Raw genomic sequence first — 16,725 nt, 5'->3', positions numbered from 1 at the left:
TGCTGCTATACTTATAGGGAGGAATAAAAGATTTGCAGTATATGTGAAACGTCTTGTCTTCAATTGGTTTGGCTGATACTAGATCTAGTACATCGAGTGGATCCTTTGGTTTTTCTTTAATAAGGCAAATGTAGATTTCACTGGAATAAGACATCATATTTGCAAATATCATGATATCTTTTCGTTCAGCTTTCTATGCATGGCTATCCAAATGGCATAGGAGGTTTCATCCTCCTTAATGATTCCCTTTAATGAGGATTTTGAAGAGTTTTTACTCAGTGTCTGCTCCAAAAACTAAGTGTGAACATAACTTAAAGAAACACTCTCATCAAAGTTGTTATCCTCTTCATATATTGTAGTCATCATATTATGTAGCGCTGTGTACTTACAATTGCTCATTTTGCTTTTCTACCCAGATACTTCTTCTCTTTTCTCTGCTCTATGTAGAACAGGAAGTCTCTTTTCCCTGCATGAGTCATCCTCCTCTTCAACTCCTCACCCAGCTGCCCTGCTCCTTCCCCCTACAAGGGAATTTTCAATTATGTAGAATTGTAGTTCAAATGATGACTCATGCAGGGAAAAGAGACTTCTTGTTCCTACATAGAGCTTAGAAGGAATCAGCTAGTCTGTTTTTAATAATGTGATGTCATAGACCTAATGGAAAAGAAAATAATTAGCTGGGAAGAAGGGCAAAATGAGCAATTGTAAGTACACAGTGCTATATAATATGATGACTGCAATATATTAAGAGGATACAAATTTTGATGGGAGGCGTGCTTCTTTACTTTCTATTTTGTTATAAAGTAACATTTCTGCTTACGTTTGCTTCACATAAATATTAATGTGACCCCAATACTAGGGCAGATTTGATATATACTTACCCCATTACCATTACAAGTTGTTTCCCGTTTGCAAGATAAATCTGACCTAGAGAGGATGGTGCATTTTTTATTGATGCATATCTAAAAATACAATAAGAAATTATGGAGATTTATCCCAATTTTCAAATAAATTGCAAAGAAAAAATAAACATTTTCAATTTATTTTTGAACTATTCCCAATAAACTTCAGTTCTAGTGGTGGGATCAGGCATTTATTATATATCTAGTGAGAAGCGAATCAGCAATGTGATGAATGTCGCAAAAACATTTGATGCGACATTCGATGTGCATGAAAAGATGTAAATCCAATGCTTCTTATTATGCTTTGTGGTATCTCTAGAAAATGTATACTCACCTCGCCGTTCACGTATCCCGAAGCCGCAGATCCACGCTTGGTCATCCGGACACCCGATCTGTACTTGCGGGTCCGCTGTTCTCTTGTCTTCATGTGTGGAGATGGACATCCCCTTCCGGATTTTCAGTCTTTGCCGACTAGTCTTCGAGCGACGCTTGGCGTGATGATGTAACATCACAACATCAGAACATCACAATTTCTAGTTGTCAAAAACTAAAGATTCAGAAGAAGATGTCCGTCGCCACACCTGAAAAAAGAAGATGCAGGTAGAGATCAGATAACCAGATAACAAGGTATGGGACAGGTGAGCAGCGAGGGGATAATCAATTTGGATTCTAACCCCTTCCCAGCCTATAAGATTTCAACAAAATGTGGGATAAAGGTGTTTTTCCACTAAACACATTTATCACCTATTTATAGGAACATGAGTAGAGTAGAGCGCATGCTTAGTCACCGCTCCATTCTCGTTTATGGGGCTGCATCAGATAAATGAGTTGTCAATCCCATAGAGGTGATATAGCATCAGTCAGGTGGTCATGAATGTAAACTCCCACTGCTGTCGCACAGTGGACTATGGGACCATTTTCACGTGATCATCAAGGGTGATAAATCTATTTAGTGTGGAATGACAAGTCTACCATTAAAACAAAGCAAGGAAGACAAATGGAACCACACGTGTGGCCCCCATACTAAATGAAAGCCAATAATTATACCATAATATCTTTACATTATTTATACATCTGTATTGTAGCAGCAAATTTTTTGTTTTATCACTTTTTTGCAATTGTTACCTTATTTTGGTTGCATTTGGTCCCATCTCTAATCCAAAGGGGATCAATAAAATAATCAGTGAAAAAGTCTCCTGATAGACAGATGTGTTGTGTGGAGTTGTAGTAAGAGATGACCATGTCTGGTCTGACTTTAGCTTCTCCTTCATTTAGCGTGCAATGCAATTTTCCGCACAATACATCTCTGAAGGTACAAAAGGAAACACAATCTGGATAGTGATTAAGGCTTATATCGAAGTCACTGACGACATCCCTAAACCTCATTATACAGCATTTCCCAGACTGTCAAAAACAGCTTTAACCCCTTCACCCCTGGGCCAATTTCCATTTTTTTCCTTCCCTTCTTTCAAGAGCTGTAACTTTTTTATATTTCCGGGACAAGTTGTACTTTTGAATAGAACTACTGTAGTGATGAGCGAACGTGCTCCGATAAGGCCTTATCCGAGCATGCAGTCCGACATCCACAGACTCATAGAATAGGGAAAGTGGAGAAATTAAAGGGCATCTGTCAGCAAGTTTTTGTTACCTCACCTGAGAACAGCCTAATGTAGGCAAAGAGAAGCTGAATCCAACGTTGTGTCACTTAGTTTACTGGGTGCAGCAGTTCTGACACAATCAGAGCTTTTAGATTTTGAATGAAGCAGAGCTGAGAAAGCTAACCCCACCCACACAACAGTGGGTGGAGCAGCTGGGAGCTGAGCTCCGCAGTGCACACGTGTGAGCGGCCGGTATCTCCCGGGGACGCCAGGAGCAGACTTGACCTGATCTGTTCTGATGAATGCATAACACAAACAGCTTTTTTACAAAAAAATTTGCATGGACTTCTACTCCACCTTGGTCAAGACGTAACTTTTGTTGTTCTTTGGAGTTTTTTTATTTTAATTGAAATGCCCTGATTGAAGTGTCCAAAGCTGAAAGGCAGCAGGATGAATGTAGATAATGTGGCGGAATCAACCAGGAATGGATTTGGGTTCCCATTACTATATGATGACGAAGGCAATGGAAATGATGGTGCAGAGAAGATTCCAAAGTGCTCAAAGTGTGAACAAAACCTAAACACCATATTTGATAGCAATGGCAGAAGCATTGAAGATAGTAATGATTCTTTGCTAAAGTGTCACAATGGATTGGAGATGGAAAGTACCGTGGACTATATAAAAAACACAGATGGTGATTGTATAACAGCCACAGGTTCAGAGTATATAAAAACAATAGAACTGGAGGAAACAGTGGATTATGTTAATAAGGAATACTCTGAGAAAATCAGTTTATTATCCAGTAAGATTATTTTGCCTGCACAATATGCATCCACCACAAATCCCGGTGCTTCACCAAATAAGCACATTAATCAGAATGTTGAAGACTCTATGTCTTATGTACAAAAGTCAAAGGAAGCACAAAATAAGAAAATGGATAATTCAATGACTTCCCATTTCAATATAAAGCAAACTGATGAACCCTGTGAAAATGTCCTCATGGAGCAGGTAGAGGTGGATTCCCCATTTTCTAAACACAAGGATACTGAGGTACCAACATTAAGCGTGTTCTCCCTGTCATTAGACTTAAGTAATGAAGAACTTGTGAGGAAAAATAGTCTTGCTTCTAGTGACTCTGAAAAGCCAATGAGTGCTTCTTTACTCGAATCTTCCATGTTACCAAATACCTCCACTGAAGTGTTTTCAGGGTCCTTGAAGTGGACAAACAATCTACATGGTAACTATCCTAATGTGGAACAGTCCAGCAAAGACTTTAAGGACTTGAGTAATTTTGAAGTGCCTCCACATAATAAAGATTCCAAAGAAAGGGTGCTGAACAGTATGGGTGAGGACTAGTGTATAGATCTTGTAACTAACGCAGATGTTCCCACTGGCAATATGCCTACAGAGGATAGTGAAAGAGTCTGCGAACCACTAAACAATATTGGCCCAGTTGTTAAAGTACAGGACTCAAATAAAAATAACTTGTGCTCTACTCCAGGGTCAGAAGAAGCCATCATTCCAGTTCTAAAGATAGAGGAAAATTATATTGAAACCAAAAACTTAAAAGGCGTCGTCAGATTACATAGCAAAAACCTGCTGACTGATTCCCTTTAGGGTATGTGCACACACTGCGGATTTTGCTGCAGATCCGCAGTGGATTGGCCGCTGCGGATTCGCAGCTGTTTTCCATGCATTTACAGTGCCATGTAAATCTATGGAAAACAAAATCCGCAGTGCACATGCGGAAAAAAATGCGCGGAAACGCTGCGTTGTTTATTCCGGAGCATATCAATTCTTTGTGCAGATTCCGCAGCGGTTTACACCGGCTCCTCTATAGGAATCCGCAGGTGTAAAACCACAGGTGAAATCCGCACAAAAACCGTAAAAAAAAACACAGTAAATCTGCAGTAATTCCATAGGAAATCCGCAGTGCGGATTTCCTGCGGATTTACCAAAATCAGTCCGGAAAAATCCGCAAGACTTTCTGCAACGTGTACACATAGCCTTAAGTTCCCCATTTTCTCAGCATCTGTGATACAATTCTTTCATGTGACAGAATCGGATCACACTAAGACGACACTCGGACCAAACTCTGACAGAGTTTCATCTGAGTGACGTTAGCATAATCGGCCCGATTCTGTTGCAAGAGAAAATCGACAGCTGTGTGACCCCAGCCTAAATGTGTCTCTTTTACAGTTGACCAAAAAGTCTTGCAGGACCCTGGTCCAGTTGCCATGTTGTTAGTCTGTGGCAGACGGAACCTGAGTAATGTGAACCTACTACTACATCTCCACCGACCACTGCTTGCAGTGTCCCCGGCACCTCTTCTGATATATGAATCCTGCGCTGTGATGCATATCCCGCTCCGCAGAGAAAATAAAAAAAAATCACAATGCTTTGATCTAGAGACATGGACTTCTGACTTGACCACTGGACTAGGGCATTACTAATCTTTTTAGACTTTTGGACTCTAGTTCCATTATGTTCTCCTTCGAGGTTTTCACCACTCTCCTAATTCTCCATTCATTACATTGAGAAACTCCATACCTTACTCACCAATTTTTAAAGGGTTATCTTTAACACCCTCTTAGGCATTTATATCAAACCTATAGGATATCTGATATGTGCGGTTTTTTTCTGGCATCCTCACACATTGGGAGAACAGGGGTCACCAGACAATTCCTGGCACCGCAATTCATCATATTGGAGACATGACCCACGTTTCTTAAGTCTATTAGTGTGGATCTCCCAATAAGTGAGAATCTTCTGGATGTGTCATAAATGTCTAGGATAGGAACATCTCTTTATATAACCGTCAATATTAATAATATAAATAATATTTCTTTCTTAATAAGGGCAAATGTAAAAAACTTAGTTACCAATAGTCATTACTTACTGCGGGTGACAACTTCCATAAAATCCTTTGACTCCTCCACAGTTTCCAAAGCTATCTCCTTTGACATTTAGCTCTTTGTAGCATTCTAGGTCTGCATTTCTTGAAGCTGATAAAAATGATAGGTTTTTTGAGGCCTCTAATTAGATATCTAGAAATCTCAGCAAAAGATTGCCCCAAATTGGCCTAAGTTAACAATAAAGTGGCACATTCATTTGATGTTGTTAGCAGCCTAAATTACATGGTCTACAGAATATGTCTGATAAATGAAGGTCCCACGAATGGAGCAGAGCAGGACTCTGTCTCGGGTCACTGAGGGTAGAGATGTCTCTCCATTCACGTCTATGGAAGTTCCATAAACTGCTGGGGAGCCCTGCTCTGGATATGCCACATATATCTGAGATGCTTGGTCGGTGGACATCTGTCAAAAGGACAATTTGTATCTCATGCATATCAATGTCATTAACTCTGTGTTCCCAGTGCAATCGGGCCTTCACATGACTGCATGTACAGTGGGGCAAAAATATATTTAGTCAGTCAGCAATAGTGCAAGTTCTACCATTTAAAAAGATGAGAGGCGTCTGTAATTTACATCATAGTTAGACCTCAACTATGGGAGACAAACTGAGAAAAAAAAATCCAGAAAATCACATTGTCTGTTTTTTTATCATTTTATTTGCATATTATGGTGGAAAATAAGTATTTGGTCAGAAACAAACAATCAAGATTTCTGGCTCTCACAGACCTGTAACTTCTTCTTTAAGAGTCTCCTCTTTCCTCCACTCATTACCTGTAGTAATGGCACCTGTTTAAACTTGTTATCAGTATAAAAAGACACCTGTGCACACCCTCAAACAGTCTGACTCCAAACTCCACTATGGTGAAGACCAAAGAGCTGTCAAAGGACACCAGAAACAAAATTGTAGCCCTGCACCAGGCTGGGAAGACTGAATCTGCAATAGCCAACCAGCTTGGAGTGAAGAAATCAACAGTGGGAGCAATAATTAGAAAATGGAAGACATTCAAGACCACTGATAATCTCCCTCGTCCTGGGGCTCCACGCAAAATCCCACCCCATGGGGTCAGAATACTCACAAGAACGGTGAGCAAAAATCCCAGAACCACGCGGGGGGACCTAGTGAATGAACTGTAGAGAGCTGGGACCAATGTAACAAGGCCTACCATAAGTAACACACTACGCCACCATGGACTCAGATCCTGCAGTGCCAGACGTGTCCCACTGCTTAAGCCAGTACATGTCCGGGCCCGTCTGAAGTTTGCTAGAGAGCATTTGGATGATCCAGAGGAGTTTTGGGAGAATGTCCTATGGTCTGATGAAACCAAACTGGAACTGTTTGGTAGAAACAAAACTTGTCGTGTTTGGAGGAAAAAGAATACTGAGTTGCATCCATCCAACACCATACCTACTGTAAAGCATGGTGGTGGAAACATCATACTTTGGGGCTGTTTCTCTGCAAAGGGGCCAGGACGACTGATCCGGGTACATGAAAGAATGAATGGGGCCATGTATCGTGAGATTTTGAGTGCAAACCTCCTTCCATCAGCAAGGGCATTGAAGATGAAACGTGGCTGGGTCTTTCAACATGACAATGATCCAAAGCACACCGCCAGGGCAACGAAGGAGTGGCTTCGTAAGAAGCATTTCAAGGTCCTGGAGTGGCCTAGCCAGTCTCCAGATCTCAACCCTATAGAAAACCTTTGGAGGGAGTTGAAAGTCCGTGTTGCCAAGCGAAAAGCCAAAAACATCACTGCTCTAGAGGAGATCTGCATGGAGGAATGGGCCAACATACCAACAACAGTGTGTGGCAACCTTGTGAAGACTTACAGAAAACGTTTGACCTCTGTCATTGCCAACAAAGGATATATTACAAAGTATTGAGATGAAATTTTGTTTCTGACCAAATACTTATTTTCCACCATAATATGCAAATAAAATGATAAAAAAACAGACAATGTGATTTTCTGGATTTTTTTTTTCTCAGTTTGTCTCCCATAGTTGAGGTCTAACTATGATGTAAATTACAGACGCCTCTCATCTTTTTAAGTGGTGGAACTTGCACTATTGCTGAATGACTAAATACTTTTTTGCCCCACTGTATGTGATTTGCAGACTTGTGTTCACCTGCCAACGAGACTCAGGCTTCTCTCAATTAACTTCTATAGAGAGAAGCAAAACACCTCTAGTCAGAACCTCACCGCAAGTATGTAAATCACATACATGTGGTCATATGACTGCCCAAGGGTAAATACTGGGGAATCTTGATAGCTTGCATACTGCACAAGGTTACGATTCGGCATTCGGGAGTCATATAGAGGGGCTGAAAAGTTTTGACCCAAGCCTGACATCCCCTTTAAATTGATATAAGCCTCAACAGACCAGTATGTGCAGTTGATATTGAGAGAATATCTATAAGTTATATAAATGCATTTTAAGACAGCTATGACCTGTCTAAATAACTTTTTATAATGAGATCCCTTTTGCTATGCTGTAAGCTGTTTACTGACCGTAGACTTTGCTGTAAAATGCAACTAAGAAAATGTCAGGAAATTTCTCCTAAACAGCTAAAATTTATATTGAATTAATTAGAATCACTGAGACGGTGCTTACACTTATGCAACCGCATTATTTTAGCTTTGTTATTTTTTATTTTCGCCCTAAAATTCATTTCAGTTTGTATTTCAATGGATTTGTACAGATAACGGGTGACATTAAAGGTGGAAAAGTTCTGAAATGTATATCACTATACAGTATATACAGTATATACTCTGGCATCAAGATTTCTATCCATGTCTAGATAGAACAGGTGACACAACTTTGTCCAACACAAATAAATTGCTATCATCTAATATAAATGATAATGAAATACCTGGACCAAAGAACTGCACACACTGCAAATCGACATTCTGACACTTCCCATAGTAACAAACGCTCTTTTCGTCATTGCATGGATTGCCATTTTGCTGGAAGACATCTTCTGGACAGACCGCTGTTTTTCCAGAGCAATACTCATGTAAATCACATTCATCTGATTTATTTCTACATAGTGTCCCATATGGAAGAAACTAAGCAAACATGGACAGTTATGTATAAGAAACGTTAGTGCAGAAATAGAGAGAAATAGAAATGTTGTAATGTTTATGCTGGGAGACAAATAATAATATATTGCATAATTGTTATAAATAGCATTTTACAACCCGCTATTCCCCGGCCTCTCCCCTCTGTCAATCCCTTCACTGGCTCCCCATTACCCAAAGACTCCAGTTCAAAACCCTAACCATGACGTACAAAGCCATCCACAACCTGTCTCCTCCATAGATCTGTGACCTCGTCTCCTGGTACTTACCTACACGCAACCTCCGATCCTCACAAGATCTCCTTCTCTACTCCCCTCTTATCTCCTCTTCCCACAATCGTATACAAGATTTCTCTCGCGTATCACCCCTACTCTGAAACTCTCTACCACAACACATCAGACTCTCGCCTACAGTGGAAACCTTCAAAAAGACCCTGAAGACCTACCTCTTCCGACAAGCCTACAACCTGCAGTAACCACCAACCGACCAAACCACTGCATGACCAGTTCTGCCCTCACCTACTGTATCCTCACCCATCCCTTGTAGATTGTGGGCCCTCTCGGACAGGGTCCTCTCTCTTCCTGTACCAGTCGTGACTTGTATTGATTAAGATTATTGTACTTGTTTTTTATTATGTATACCCCTCTTCACATATAAAGCGCCATGGAATACATGGCGCTATAATAATAAATAATAATAATAATAATAATAATAATAATAAAACAATAACGTATCTTCTACCTCGCATTTGGAGCAGCACGATCCACTAGCACATATGGCACCTGGCTTCAGAGTGCATGTCTTATGGTCACAGCAGGGGTCTCTTCTACACTCCTGTCAAAAACACCTAATGATTAGTGATGAGCGAAGATGCTTCGAGCGTGCTAGGGTGCCTGTGTTGTGGCTGCCACACAGCCGTGAGAGTTGCAGGTGTGGGGACTCGAACATGTTATTTGAGCACGCTGAAGACACTCGGTAAGCAACCGAACATGCTCGGATAACACCTTATTCAAGAACGTTCACTCATCACTATTAGTGATGCTTCACTTGATATGACAGCCTTATAAATATCATCCTGGGCTGCGGTCCATACAGATCTGTCCAACCCTTAACTTTTCTTGAATTGAGTTAAGTTACACAATTTGCCACAGCACCAATCGATACAATTATGTGCCATTAAGTAAGAAAAATAAGAATATGTTAACTCTTTCCTGACATGTGACATACATATAGGCTATATGTCAGAATGGAACCTAGGAGCAGCCCACACTGTAGCTGGCGGATGCCACCTATGTTATACAGTAGGCATCTGGCTGTAATAGCAGTGATCAAAGCTAAGCTATGATCACCGCTTATAATCCATTTCATGTCGCTAGCAATCACTAAAGCGTTGTTTCGGATAATCGTGCCCATGGATTGCTATAGCAGATGATGGCCTATGGTCTGCAGGGTTGGGCTTCAAAGAAGGCAGTGATTTTACTAAGGCTACTTTCACACTAGCGTTAACTGCATTACGTCTCAAAACGTCTTTTTTCAGAAAAAACGCATCCAGCAAAAGTTTTTGCTGGATGCGTTTTTTCACCATAGACTTGTATTGGCGACGTATTGCGACGGATTGGCATACGTCGTGTCCGTTTTTCGACGTATGCGTCGAAATTTGGCGACACGTCGTCGGCAAAAGACGTTGATTGTAACGTTTTTTGTCTCCGCCTAAAAAACGTGTCGCGACGCATCCTGCGGCATACGTCGTTGGCTGCAATGGAAGCCTATGAGCGACGGATGCGTCGGGACACGTCGTACGACGCAATACAGAGCAAAATACGTTTTTTTTTACACTGAGCATGCTCAAAGGCAGGATTTTGTTGCCAATTGGCCAGACACCCCCAAATCTATATAAACCTGGCCTGGGCCTTCAACCCCACATATGCCTGCAAGACCCAGAGAGGAGAAGACTGCCAGCAAGACCCCAGCCAGCCACAAGACCCCAGCCAGCCACAGGACCCCAGCCAGCCACAGGACCCCAGCCAGCCACAGGACCCCAGCCAGCCACAGGAGCCAGCCACAGGACTCCAGCCACAAGACTCCAGCCACCATAGAGCCAGTGTGAGTATTGCAATTTTTGTGTGCATCTGTGTGCCTGTGCATTTCTGTGTGTATATGAGGTACTGACTACAGCAAGAGCTTAAAACCTGAAGAGAACCAGAGGCCTGCCATCGTCCTGCACCAGCCAGTGCCATGCTAGAGTCCAGATGCAGCCTGATGCCAGCCACTGTGAAGACCTGCAGCTCCAGCCAAAGGATTGTCAGCCATTTGTATGTGTGTGTAATGTGTGTGTGTGTATGCGTCTTCTGATTGAGTTCACCTTTCTGCCTTTGTTGTACATATGTGTATTTGCATAAAGCTTATGTGCGTGCGTGTGTGTGTGTATTTTTGTACGGCTGTGTGCTTTTGTAAGTATGTTTTCATGTGCCTGCACCTTATTATGCCTTTGCCAATCTTATGCCTGTTCATGTGGGAGGGTATGTGTCCATGTTCAGGATTGCATCAGGATTTGGTCAGGGTTTTCCATCAGTATTTGTAAGCCAAAACCAGGAGTGGGTGATAAAAGCAAAAGTGTGCCTGTTTTCCTATTATACTTTCCCTCTAATTGTTATATTCCTGGTTTTGGCTTACAAATAGTGTTGAGCGATACCGTCCGATACTTGAAAGTATCGGTATCGGAAAGTATCGGCCGATACCGGCAAAGTATCGGATCCAATCCGATACCGATACCCGATACCAATACAAGTCAATGGGACTCAAGTATCGGACGGTATTCCTGATGGTTCCCAGGGTCTGAAGGAGAGGAAACTCTCCTTCAGGCCCTGGGATCCATATAAATGTGTAAAAGAGAGAATTAAAATAAAAAATATTGCTATACTCACCTCTCCGACGCAGCCTGGACCTCAGCGAGGGAACCGGCAGCGTTGTTTGTTTAAAATTCGCGCTTTTACTTGGTTACGTGAAGTCCCGGCTTGTGATTGGTCAGGGCGGCCATGTTGCCGGGACGCGGACCAATCACAGCAAGCCGTGACGAAATTACGTCACGGCTTGCTGTGATTGGTCCGCGTCCCGGCAACATGGCCGCCATTAACCAATCACAAGCCGTGACGTCACGGGAGGCTGGACACGCGCGCTTTTTAAAAAGCGCGCGTGTCCAGCCTCCAGTGACGTCCCGGCTTATGATTGGTCACGGCGCCATGTTGCCGGGACGCGGACCAATCACAGCAAGCCGTGGCGAAATTACGTCACGGCTTGCTGTGATTGGTCCGCGTCCCGGCAACATGGCCGCCATTAACCAATCACAAGCCGTGACGTCACGGGAGGCTGGACACGCGCGCATTTTAAAATGGGCGCGTGTCCAGCCTCCCGTGACGTCCCGGCTTGTGATTGGTTGCGCCGCGGTCAACCAATCACAAGCCGGGAGGCTGGACACGCGCGTGATTCATAGCTCACCAAAAAAAAACCCAGCACCTTGCTCCCCCACACAACTGGTTTCATAAATTCAGTGCACTAGGCAGAAGACTACCATCCATAGCAGCAGCCCATACAGCCTCTCTGGGGCTTTTGAGTTGGGGCACCATTCCATTATCATAATTTCAGCGGTATCCATGATGCGCATTTTAAAATGGGCGCGTGTCCAGCCTCCCGTGACGTCCCGGCTTGTGATTGGTTGCGCCGCGGTCAACCAATCACAAGCCGGGAGGCTGGACACGCGCGCATTTTAAAATTTTAAAATGCGCGCGTGTCCAGCCTCCCGGCTTGTGATTGGTTGATCGCGGCGCAACCAATCACAAGCCGGGACGTCACGGGAGGCTGGACACGCGCCCATTTTAAAATGCGCGCGTGTCCAGCCTCCCGTGACGTCACGGCTTGTGATTGGTTGCATCTCCCATGTGACTGCGACGCAACCAATCACAAAGCCAGGACGTAATTTTAAAATCCTTAAGGACCTGAAATTACGTCACGGCTTGCTGTGATTGGTTGCGTCGCCCATGTGACTGCGACGCAACCAATCACAACACCGGAACGTAATTTTAAAATCCTGAAGGACCTGAAATTACGTCACGGCTTGCTGTGGTTGGTTGCGTCCCGGTCACATGGGCGGCACGCAACCAATCACAAGCCGGGACTCACGTAAAGGAAAGAAAAGCGCGAATTTTAAACAAAGAACGCTGCCGCTTCCCTCGGTAAGGTGCAGGCTGCGTCGGAGAGGTGAGTATAGCAATATTTTTTATTTTAATTCTCTCTTTTACACATTTTTACATTAATGTTGTTTCGATACCGATACCCGATATCACAAAAATATCGGATCTCGGTATCGGAATTCCGATACAGCAAGTATCGGCCGATACCCGATACTTGCAGTATCGGAATGCTCAACACTACTTACAAATACTGATGGAAAATCCTGACCAAATCCTGATGCGATCCGGAATGTGGACACATACCATGCATGTTTGTGTGCGTCTTGTTGATTGCATGTGCATTTGTCCATGCTTTAATTGGTTAATTGCCCTTTTCTGATGTATTTACTGTCTAGTGGTCTGTGCAGCATGTGGTTTAAATATTTTTTTGTTTGTTTGTTTGTTTGTTTTTTTAAATCTGATGTATTTTTAAAAAGTCTAGTGGTCTGCAGCTTGTGGTTTGAATGTGTGAGTGGGGTTTTTTTTTCTATTTAAAAGTGTTGATTTTATTTTACTGTTAAAACCATTCACAGTTGATGTACTTGTATTTAAAATAAAGAGCATTTCAGCTCCTAATTGTGATTTTTTTTTAAAAAAAAAAGAGAGAAAAAAAAGAAAATAATAAAATGTTTGTTAAAAAAATGTCCGTAGTATCATTTCATAAAGGTAAATTTAAAAATGGTGTATGTACCAATGGTTACACGTGCAATACAGAGTTGTTTGAGGGCTTATTTTTTAATAAAGGTTATACTGTAAAGGTTTTTTTGGTGGGGAGGTGATTTTTTAAAATGAAATGTGGCAAATATATTTTTGCATGGTGGGTTCACATTTCAAAATTTTATTTTTTGGGACATGGAAATGAATGCTATAACGTGCAACTTTTTTGGGGGGGTTTTGGTGTTCACCTGTAATGAACATTCTGACATCATTTTAGCAGGGTGTTTATTGTTAAACATTACCTAGTTCAGGGGGTGGTCTAACTATAAATCCATTATACATATTACAGATACACCAGGACCGCAGCCACTGACCAGCTCACCAGGACCACACCCACACATCTTTCAAAGTAAGTTTTGAAGACCCCCAATCTGCTACTTCAATGTGTAGAGCAGATTGCAAGTGTCTTTTTAATTTACAGAAACACCAGGACCACAGCCGCTGCCAGCCTTGCCCACCAGGACCACAGCCGCTGCCAGCCTTGCCCACCAGGACCAACAATTGTTTTAAAGTAAGTTTTGAAGACCCCCAATCTGCTACTTCAATGTGTAGAGCAGATTGCAAGTGTCTTTTTAACTTACAGAAACACCAGGACCACAGCCGCTGCCAGCCTTGCCCACCAGGACCACAGCCGCTGCCAGCCTTGCCCACCAGGACCACAGCCGCTGCCTGCCTTGCCCACCAGGACCAGGACCAACAATTGTTTTAAAGTAAGTTTTGAAGACCCCCAATCTGCTACTTCAATGTGTAGAGCAGATTGCAAGTGTCTTTTTAATTTACAGAAACACCAGGACCACAGCCGCTGCCAGCCTTGCCCACCAGGACCACAGCCGCTGCCAGCCTTGCCCAGCAGGACCACAGCCGCTGCCTGCCTTGCCCACCAGGACCAACAATTGTTTTAAAGTAAGTTTTGAAGACCCCCAATCTGCTACTTCAATGTGTAGAGCAGATTGCAAGTGTCTTTTTAACTTACAGAAACACCAGGACCACAGCCGCTGCCAGCCTTGCCCACCAGGACCACAGCCGCTGCCAGCCTTGCCCACCAGGACCACAGCCGCTGCCTGCCTTGCCCACCAGGACCAGGACCAACAATTGTTTTAAAGTAAGTTTTGAAGACCCCCAATCTGCTACTTCAATGTGTAGAGCAGATTGCAAGTGTCTTTTTAACTTACAGAAACACCAGGACCACAGCCGCTGCCAGCCTTGCCCACCAGGACCACAGCCGCTGCCAGCCTTGCTCAGCAGGACCACAGCCGCTGCCTGCCTTGCCTACCAGGACCAGGACCAACAATTGTTTTAAAGTAAGTTTTGAAGACCCCCAATCTGCTACTTCAATGTGTAGAGCAGATTGCAAGTGTCTTTTTAACTTACAGAAACACCAGGACCACAGCCGCTGCCAGCCTTGCCCACCAGGACCACAGCCGCTGCCAGCCTTGCCCACCAGGACCACAGCCGCTGCCTGCCTTGCCCACCAGGACCAGGACCAACAATTGTTTTAAAGTAAGTTTTGAAGACCCCCAATCTGCTACTTCAATGTGTAGAGCAGATTGCAAGTGTCTTTTTAACTTACAGAAACACCAGGACCACAGCCGCTGCCAGCCTTGCCCACCAGGACCACAGCCGCTGCCAGCCTTGCCCACCAGGACCAACAACAATGTCCTCTTCTGACAGCCCTCCTCCACAGCAACAGCGTGTATCGGTAAGTTAACACAAAAAATGGGGGTTTTTTTCGGTTTTTTAAATTACATTTTTATGGATAACTACATGCATAAATTATATTTCAACAGGAAGCTGAATCAGATGAGGAGCTGTCAGAAGGGGGCGAGACGGGTGGAGAGATGCTAGTGGAGGAGGAACCAAGTGTAAGTAGTGGTGAAACAGTTGCTTCGCACATCACACTGCACCATACACAAAACAGATTTTCATACATAACTAAACACAGAAAATATATGCCTACATTACTGAGAATGTGTTTCCTTTATTTCAGGCTGCTGCTGCTGCTGCTCCTGCTGCTGCCGCTGAAGGTTCTCCCAGACACTCCCAGAGTCGGCGGACTCGTCGCCGCAGTCGGCCATCAGTGAGGTTTTTTTTGGGGGGAGGGGGATTCTATTGGTACTTTAGTGTTTCAGTGTACTAATTTGTTTTGTTTTTTTCTTCTTCTTTTTTTTTTGGCACAGGCTTCACAGCGTGCTCCCGCCGGAGAGTATGATGACGATGATGACGACATCGACATAGATAGTCTCATCGAGGAGGTTCGCGAGCGGGAGCCGCTGTGGAACATGGCTGACCGCAAGCATTCCAATACCGGTGTCACCCATCGGCTCTGGGACGAAGTGTGTCACAACCTCTTTCCAAGGTGGGAGAGCCTTCATCCTCAGCAGCTGAGCAAACTAGGTAAGTATTCACTTTCCAGTGATGTTTTGAGCTGACTGTAATGTATTCCCCCTGAGGAAGGAGTTGCCCGCTCCGAAACGCGCGTCAGGGTCGGGCTCGGTCACCCATTTGCCCTGCCAGTCTGGCATATTGCAGGTACGAGTGGTTGATGAGCTGTTATTTATTTATATGCTGTTACATTGTGTTAGTACTACCATTCCCCATGCTGTGGCATTAAGCCAATATTGTTACAGCTGGCAGCTGTGGGCATTTTTTCGGCATATAGGCTTACTATTAGGTTCAGGCAGGTGCAATATGGGTGATCTTGCCCGTTTTTGTTGCTGGGAGCACACCTTTTTCTCCCCTTCTATGCATCATTTCACTGTATTCGGCGGTTTTTATACTATTTAATAAAGTTTGTATTTTATATGGGACTTTATGGCTGCTGTTTCCTTCTTTTTGTCTTTCTGTAATGTATTGCAGTTACAAATTTTTTTTTTCTTTTGATTCTTGTCTTCACAGGTCAAAAGGTTAGGAAGCGGTGGCGGTCACTGAGGGATCGCTTTAAGAGGGAGTTTAACGAGGAGATGCAGGCCCCAAGTGGCTCTGCAGGAAGGAAGAGGAGAAAATATAAACATGGCCCGGCCCTCTCCTTCCTGAGGCGAACAATGCTGAGCAGAGTGTAAGTATTCTACAGCCCACTACTAACCATGTTAACCTGTTTACTTAGCTTGCTTTCAGTCAGGGCTTTTTCATATCAATGTATTAATTTCTTTTGTTTTTTCTTTCACAGCACCTTCTCCAGCCACCAGGCGCCTGCATCTTCCTCTGCGCCCTCTGGAGCGATCCCTCCTGAGTCCGCCACTGAGGGCCACGTCGGTAGGCCCCACGCCACTGACCCCTCCTCTGACCCCTCT

The 16,725-nt window shown here is 43.6% G+C and overlaps 1 protein-coding gene across 3 annotated transcripts in view; it reads right to left on the bottom strand.

Moving 5' to 3' along the window:
- LOC143775237 (disintegrin and metalloproteinase domain-containing protein 9-like) overlaps window positions 1-16,725 on the bottom strand; it is a 150,205-nt gene that overhangs the window by 46,701 nt on the left and 86,779 nt on the right. For all 3 annotated transcript variants that reach the window (XM_077263124.1, XM_077263125.1, XM_077263126.1), the window contains 5 exons: window positions 9,234-9,326; window positions 8,285-8,480; window positions 5,400-5,505; window positions 2,028-2,208; window positions 882-962 (listed from right to left, as the gene is read on the bottom strand). In XM_077263124.1, the coding sequence (XP_077119239.1) occupies window positions 882-962; window positions 2,028-2,208; window positions 5,400-5,505; window positions 8,285-8,480; window positions 9,234-9,326 (657 nt within the window). The remainder of the gene's footprint in view (window positions 1-881; window positions 963-2,027; window positions 2,209-5,399; window positions 5,506-8,284; window positions 8,481-9,233; window positions 9,327-16,725) is intronic.

This window comes from Ranitomeya variabilis, chromosome 5 (genome assembly GCF_051348905.1).
Source record: "Ranitomeya variabilis isolate aRanVar5 chromosome 5, aRanVar5.hap1, whole genome shotgun sequence".
NCBI lineage: Eukaryota > Metazoa > Chordata > Amphibia > Anura > Dendrobatidae > Ranitomeya > Ranitomeya variabilis.
This window is presented reverse-complemented; position numbering and strand designations above follow the sequence as displayed.